Below are 8378 nucleotides of genomic sequence, written 5' to 3'. Positions count from 1 at the left end.
GACCTCCTAAACTCATTAATACAATATGATAAAATACTAGAAGTAAATATATATCACGAAACATATATTCAAATCATAAAACATAGATTTTTTAATGTTCTTATTGCTTAGAAAAAAAAAATTCTCATGATCTTGTTTTGAGACTAAGCTACCCACATAGCCTAGTATGTCCAAAGTGTTTTTACTCTATTATTTTTGTCTTATAATGTGATTCTCTTATCTATGCCTATATTTGTTTCTAATATTTGGTCATAATGAGAATATGTTATGGGGGATACGATAGATGGTGACAAGATTGTTAACTTCCTTGATAGCAATCAAGTCTTGTTGTTGGTGTCCAAAGATTGGAAATATGATAAGTAGTGATGTAATATGCTAATAAAATAGCAACTCATATAACTAAAACTAAGACTAATGATAGAACAATTCTTTACTACGGAACGGCGTACGTGAACTCCAAGCTGGCTGGGATGAATCTGAACCATTCATATCCCGCAAATTAAGGTGATTTAGGTACCTACTGAACAGAAAATAGAGCTAATGAGTAATGGTTGTCGGACCATGGCGACCGTCCATTAAAATAGGCGTTATTCGTTAGATGGAATAACGTAACGCCTGACTATGATTACTTGCACGAATTCACCATCTATTAAATTCGCTGCTTTTAAGTAAAATACACAAAGGCAGCATTTTTCGAGCTGTGTGCAACAGCCTGTTTGTTGAAAATTCCATCTTGCGATCTGTACTCGAATTGGGACAGTTTTGTGGAAGATGAAAATACTTTTCGTCCACCGCACTCACTGGGAATATCTACACCATTAAATTACTCAGACATTTATTTAAACCATCATTTCTGATCCCATCCCCCACTAATAGCTGTTATTAGCTAATAAATATCGATACTTATTTTCATAAGCAAGTATTCGGTGTACTTAGCCATCCTAGGTCTGAGAAAATATTGGTTTTCTGCCTTTGATTACTGCAAAATTTGCTTCCTGCAATTTGGCTGACAAGAAAAAGTAGACGACATTCGGTTTTCAGAATGTCGTTATGTTCAGGGTATTTTTCGATGGTCTCCTCAGTTGTGCTCCTTACATTCCTTGCCTTGTTCGATGCTTCAGCGAGAGCACACGTTCATCACTCCACATTTGTTGTATGTCCTTCGTATCTCTGTGGATAAGTTGCTTTGAACAATTACGCAGAATACAGAGCTATTATCCTAGGCAAGCTAAGAAGATTCATCATTTTATTCTTTTCAAGTAGTTGGATTTTTTATTTGTTTAGGTGCTTCATCACACATACAGAATGCAGAGCTATTTTCCTAGAAGAAATAGGGAGTTCATCATCATAATTTTTGATTTATTGTTATTCGATAGATGATTTAGTGCTTTGGTTTACACATCATACTTTAAGATTTGTTTAAATTGTTTATCTAAAATCACATTAATGAAAAATGGATTCTATTGAAAAAACCAGTGTTAATTTAGATGAACAATTTAAACAAATTAGAATGTGCTATTTAAACCAGTTCTGAATTAGTCTATTCATTATCAAGAGCTATTATCCTAGATATGTTAAGGAGATTCATCATCTTATTTTTTAGTTAATCGATTTTTAATTTGTAATTTAGTTGGTTTATACAACACACTCTAATCTTTGATTTATTGGTGGCTCTTCTGATATAAGACTAAAAAGTGGTTTTATTGAAAAAACCAGTATGATTTCAGATACCACCCAAACAAATCAATACTTAAAATGTGCTAGTTGAACCACATCGATCCAGTCTATACATGATCAACCAGTCCGATGAACAGCCTAGTTGAACCACATCGATCCAGTCTATGCATGATCAGCCAGTCCGATGAACAGCCTATTTAAATCAATATTTAGAATCTACTCTTTAAACCCGCCGTAGGTTAATCTAAACGTTGATGATATTTTTCCATGCTCAGCATCTTATTCATTAAGACAGATCATAGCATATTTGTGGTACCTAATACTGGAAATATATTTTTGCTTTGGATTTGGCCAGATTGAATCAACACCTATTACTAGGCTATGTCAGACGCATAGCAGAGTCATAGTGAATGGAGAGTTCCCTGGTCCTACTCTGTATGTACACAATGGCGACAGTGTTAGAGTTAAAACGATCAACAAATCCAATTACAATGCCACCATCCACTGGTAAATCGTGTCTCTCAATGCTTCACACTGACATGTCACACTTCTATGCTTCTATACGGCTGTTTCTTGGCGTATGTAGTATTAATAGTAAATCAAATTAATATCATTAATTGTATATAAAAATCGTGCTATATTTAGACTGTTTCTGATGCAAAACGTTTTCAAATTCCGTTTTATTGCCCTTATCATTTCACTTTTCTATTTGTGGTAACAAACTGGTTGCAAACGTTTGCTTTTCAGGCATGGAGTGAGACAGATTCGCACAGCATGGGCTGATGGAGCAGGGTATATAACTCAATGCCCGATTCAAGCAGGAGTAAAATATACGTACAAATTCAGGATTATTGCACAGGAAGGAACCTTGTGGTGGCATGCCCATGTCTCGTGGCTGCGTGCAACAGTTCACGGAGCAATAGTTATCTATCCAAAGAAAGGAAGCTCTTATCCGTTTCCTCAACCCTATTCAGAGTTTCCCATCGTGTTAGGTAATCAAAATTGTTGAAATCCTCTGTTTTAGACTAATATCCTGTTTTATATCAGTTCCCTGTTTTTATGAATAGAAGTTTGCTGAAAATAACACTGCTGTTTAGAATTAAAAAAATACTCTTATATTAGTAAAGAAAGCTTTATAAATTATTCTGATTAAGGGTTCATCAGATTCTTGTAGGGAAGGAAAGATAAAAAGCATTAAGCATATATCAATAAAATATGAGACGACCAAAAGAATCAAGGAAGCTTTGTAAATTGTTAATTGCTTTCTCCGTTTTTCTTTTATTTTTTACATTTACATTTGTTTTTTATTAATATAGTATTCTTCTATTTAAATTTCAGGAACAAATACTTATGCGTTATATATACTACTAATTATAATTTTTTATAAAATGTGTAATTTAATTTTTTTTTTGTAAAACTCTTTTGTTTTGACATTTTTATGCAATAACTCAATAGCTTTAGAACAAATAAATATATATATTAAAATAATATCCTCACAAATTAAGTATATATTTCTAAAAAAAGAAATCGAGACAAAATAATATTTTAATAAATATTAGAAAAATATTTATGTTTTTTTTCTCTTTGTTCTATTTTTTTTAAGATATAGATGTGATTATTTTTTGTGAATGCTTTGATAGCTATTCACATTACAACTCACTTTTTTCAAAATAGAAAAATTAACGGAAAAAAAATAAAGAAAAACTAGGTATTATGTTGAGAGACATTTAGTGACAATATAGCATGAAGTATTGTATTGAGATCATATACATAAAAATTAAAATTCAATTTATAGAATATTACAAGTAAAATGGTTCACCAATAAAATAAATAACTCTCAATTGATTTAATTTTTATGTGTCTATATATGTTTGTAGGAAATAAAATAGTTGTAAAATAAAATATTCCAACTCTTAAATAAATAGAATTTGAGATCTCACATTTTTTTGAGTATGTTTGCTAATAATTGCTAGCTTATTGATTAGATAAAATTTTACTTTTCTAACTTTGGAAAGCTTACTTGATTTAAAGTAATTAGAATTCATTGAATTTAGTTGCTATAAATATATCATATTCGGTGCTAAACATAGTTATGGATCCATATAAAAGTGACAATTATGTTGTAAATTACTTTTCTAATAGGATCAAGATTTAAAACACAAGTTAGTTGATGACATTTAATATTATATTTTAAATTATATTACTCACATATAGTTTATACTATTGTTAGTATTTGTGTTGTCATAACTTCAATGGTACAACACTCTCAATAGAAAATAAAAAGTCTTAGGTTTACCTCCCAGCTAGTCCATAAATTTAACATGATATAAAAGCCAAGGTCAACAAAACTAGACCAAGATAGGATCAATAAGAATCTATTGTTTGGCTCAAGGGGGATGTTGGAAAATGAGTCATACCCAAATAAAGATGGACCAATTGTCATGAGGGCTTGTAGTTTAGTGGTAGAACAACCTAGTAGCAAATGGGATGTCTTCAATTCAACACCTAACTAATCCATGAAAATTTAATAGTGCAACTATCCCAAATAGTTTTTATGTTCTAAAAAATTCTAGAATATATAAATTATATTAAGATTTGAACTCCACTCGAGTTATTATGCTAACAAAATGCAACAAATATTGTAGTTCAATTAAAAATTGTCTTTTTTTTTTTTTAATATTTAGTAGTTTTCATTGATGCCATATATGTTAAACAAAAGTAAGCCTACCAAAATCATATTGATGGACTTTCCAATTCTTGATTACATGATTTAAAAGGTACTAATGCAATTTAATCATATCTTAATGTACACATACAGGAAAAAGAAAACCCAACAATATAAAACAATTTTTTTACTAATTACCTATTCACCAATTCAAAGAAAAATCTCTCTATCCTCCTATTTCTCAATGACATGTCCTTTAAAAAGGACATTTATGCATTTTGTTAATTTAAACTCAATTCAAAAAAATTATTTTTTATATTTTCCACCCAAAAATTGTGTGATTTCATTACACATTAACATATATGTAAAATTAGAGCTATGATTGACAAGAATTATCTTAATAACTAGAGGCTAGAGTATTTCATGATCATAAGGGTTTTGTTTAGAACTATCGATTAGTTAAAAACAGAAGAAGAAATAACACTTTCTCATTTCCATTTCATTTTATTTGAACTGCTAAAATTTTATTCATTTTTATCTTGTTTTATTGTATTATATCCAAATGAAAATAATATGGATAGTGACGTTAAACTCGACACAATAAAGGATGGTATAAAGGTATCAAAATTTTGAAATTTCTATATGGTTAAGTTTTAATTGAACATATTAAAAGAGGAGATAAAATGATAAGTAATCAAAATTTTTAGGTAGAATAGGAAAAGATAGGTCATAGCCATGGGAAAGGTCTTAGCTATCAAGAACTAGCTCTTTGTTTATAGCAATTCTTTCTTGATTAATATGTTCTTTATTTTATAGCTATATTTTATTCTTGGTGGGAGATACAATCAACACCAATAGAAACAAATTCATCATTATCTAATCAATTAGGAGTACCCTTTTCATGAGGCTATGATTAGACAAAAGTTTGGCGAAGCTATGGAGACCAACCATGAATACTATGTCTGAAGTTCTATGTTGGGGTAGATAAAAAGCATGATAATCATGTCCACAATCATTTTGGCTATGCTCATGCCAACAATCTCAAGGAGGGGACTAATCTTTGTAAGAGGGAGAAGTTAGTATTTGTAGATGGACTAAAACATTACTCTAGTTATCAAGAAGCACTTGTAAGTGGACAAAATCAAGCACAACATTATTAACATATACATCTATATTCATGAAAATATTTGAGAAAAACATAAATTTAGTATACATAAAAAAAGGACGAGTTATTAATTTTGTAGCCACCCTTGGTGCGTAAATGTATAATAGAATAAATATATTTTAATTACTTTTCATCCAAAAGAAGTCACAAACATTTAGAACTAACAAGTAGTCATAAAAAGAAAGCTTGTTTATTTCCATTTCATCTTATTTTTAGAAATAAGTTTATTCATTTTTATCTTGTTTTTTTCTTTTTTTATATGTACATATCAGGATTATAAATAATGACATCAAATTCAACAAAATAAAGGATAGTAAGAATATACCAAATTTTGAAGTTTCTATATAGTAGGTTTTAAGTGAACATTACTAATATATGAGATAAAATGATCGGTAATCAAATTATTAAACAATAAAAGTTATAAGTTGAATAAGAAAAAATGAAATAACCATGAAGAATGTCTTAGATATTTAGAACTAGCTCTTCATTTATAATTTAATACCTTCTTTATTAAGATGTTCTCTATTTGATAGCTAAGATTTATTCTTGATGAGAAAAACAAAATTTTCTTTATTTAATAAATTAGGAACACCTTTTTTGAAGTTTGTGAACAAATAGATGACCAATGAAACTATGAAGCTATAAAAACCAACCATGATTATTACGTCTGAAATTCTATATAAAGATAGATAAAAACCATAAAAATATGACTATACCTACACCAAGAACCTCAAAGAGGGGACTAATCTTTGTGAGAAGGAAACTTTGGCAACACAAGATGCATTACTCTACTCATCAAGAAGTACATGTAGGTGAACAACCTTAAACGCAACTTTATTAAATTTTAAGTTAATAAGAATACTATTGAAGTCAACTCTAATTTATAGATTGATTATTTTATTTATTTTTATTTTCTTTAGAGATCCATAATATGACCTACTTTTTTTAAACAGGAGAATGGTGGAACAAAGATCCTGAAGCGGTCGAAAGGCTATTAATTCAAACAGGAAGTGCACCTAATATATCCGATGCCTTTCTCATCAATGGTCAGCCAGGAGATCTCTATTCTTGCTCCAAATCAGGTATAGAGTACTTTTCAGTTACAGATGAACTCTAATGTCAGGTACTCAACATGGAGTTGATGAACTAACTGCTTACATGCAGGAACAACTAAAATCTCTGTACAACGAGGAAAAATGTACCTTCTACGTATTGTTAATGCTGCAGTCAATAATCACCTCTTTTTTAAGATTGCATCACACAATTTCACAGTGGTAGCCTTAGATGCTTGCTACACAAAACCATACACAACAGACATAATGCTTATAACCCCTGGCCAAACTGCAGATGTTCTTCTCACCGCCAATCAAGCAATAGCCAAATACTACATTGTTGCCAATGTATACACTACCCAATCTATTGGATTCTTTGATAACACCACAACAACTGCCATTCTTAGCTATGTGGGTTCTCACTCATCTACCACCCCATCTCTTCCACAATTTCCAACATACAATGACACTGCAACTGTCACTAAATTTAATAAAGGATTACGAAGCCTAGCTTCAAAAGAGCACCCAATAGAAGCTCCCCAGAACATTGATGAGAAACTCCTAATAACAATAGGACTTGGTTTATTTCCCTGTAGAACTAACGTGACCACCAACTGTCAAGGCCCCAACAATACCAGAGTAACTGCTAGTATGAACAATGTATCTTTTGTCCTGCCAGATATAGCCATACTTCAAGCTTATTATTTTGGTATTAATGGTGTCTTTACCACTGATTTTCCTTCAAACCCACCAATTGTGTTTAATTATACAAGTGACAATATACCCAGAAGTCTTTGGTCACCAATCACTGGAACAAAAGTTAAAGTGCTAAATTATAATGCTACAGTTCAGGTGGTGTTCCAAGCAACGAATATCTTCCAGCCTGATGACCATCCAATGCATATTCATGGTTATGATTTTTATGTTGTGGGAGAGGGATTTGGTAACTACAATGCTCGAACAGATCCTCTCACATTCAATTTGGTTGATCCACCAGAACGGAATACTGTGGGAGTTCCTGTTGGTGGGTGGACTGCTATCAGATTCAAAGCTGACAATCCAGGTGACAAAACATATAGCTTTCAATTATTCTCTCAAAATTAATGATGCATATCTTCAAATTAAAAACTGAAGAATATGTGAAAAACCATGATTTTTGCAGGTGTTTGGTTTGTGCACTGTCATTTTGATGATCATCTAACATGGGGATTGAATATGGTCTTCGTGGTGAAGAATGGCAATGGCAATTTGGCAAGTTTGGAGAAGCCTCCTCCTAAACTCCCGAAATGCTAGCTCCACAAACCATGTCATCTCAATCAGTCAATAGTAGTCTTTAATTTCACCACCTTGTTATAAGTATTTTGCCATGAGGCAATATTATTGTAATAACTATTATTTAACTAGTTATTAATAATTGTATTGGATAACAAATTAGAAATTAGTAGTTTTTCTATTGAAAAATATTATTTTTTAAAGTAAATTTGTAAATTTAGTAATTACAAATATTTTTCGTTTTGAATTTAATTGGTTAAAATTTTGAAAATTGAGTTCTTAAGAATAACTATATTCATAATATATATGACGAAAAATGTTAGGTGATATTTAACATAATTTAAATATTTTCAATATCTATTTTCAAACTTATTTATCCTCCCAACTCATTATAACAAAACAATATATTTTTATTTAAAAAATATTACTATTGTTCAAACACCTATTTTTAAAATTGATTTTTATAAAATAGTTTATATAATGTAATCTTGTAAATATGTATTAGATTATTTTAAAAATTGAATTTCTATTTTTTCAATACTTTTTG

The 8378-nt window shown here is 30.4% G+C and overlaps 1 protein-coding gene across 2 annotated transcripts; it reads left to right on the top strand.

Moving 5' to 3' along the window:
• The first annotated feature begins 710 nt into the window (after nt 1–710).
• Nucleotides 711–7989, top strand: LOC131870241 (laccase-3-like). 2 transcript variants are annotated; one of them, XM_059215840.1, is made up of 6 exons: nt 739–1153; nt 2033–2184; nt 2425–2669; nt 6461–6589; nt 6672–7622; nt 7722–7989. In XM_059215840.1, the coding sequence occupies exons 1-6, from the start codon at nt 1043–1045 to the stop codon at nt 7850–7852; spliced, it is 1719 nt and encodes a 572-aa protein (XP_059071823.1). In that variant the 5' UTR covers nt 739–1042; the 3' UTR covers nt 7853–7989. The 2 variants fall into 2 exon arrangements, with proteins under 2 accessions (XP_059071824.1, XP_059071823.1); XM_059215841.1 differs by lacking the exon at nt 2033–2184 and having other exon boundaries at nt 711–1153.
• Nucleotides 7990–8378: the final 389 nt, after the last annotated feature.

Source organism: Cryptomeria japonica, unplaced genomic scaffold, assembly GCF_030272615.1.
Source record: "Cryptomeria japonica unplaced genomic scaffold, Sugi_1.0 HiC_scaffold_308, whole genome shotgun sequence".
Classification (NCBI taxonomy): Eukaryota; Viridiplantae; Streptophyta; class Pinopsida; order Cupressales; family Cupressaceae; genus Cryptomeria; species Cryptomeria japonica.
The sequence above is the reverse complement of the archived record's forward strand: the minus strand, read 5'-3'. Positions and strand labels throughout refer to the sequence as shown.

Excerpts from the sequence above, each read along its gene's own strand:
- LOC131870241 (XM_059215840.1), top strand. The coding sequence starts at position 1,043 with ATGTCGTTATGTTCAGGGTATTTTTCGATGGTCTCCTCAGTTGTGCTC. Across the intron at positions 1,154-2,032 it reads TTCATCACTCCACATTTGTT|ATTGAATCAACACCTATTAC; the intron begins GTATGTCCTTCG and ends GGATTTGGCCAG. Across the intron at positions 2,185-2,424 it reads TACAATGCCACCATCCACTG|GCATGGAGTGAGACAGATTC; the intron begins GTAAATCGTGTC and ends TTTGCTTTTCAG.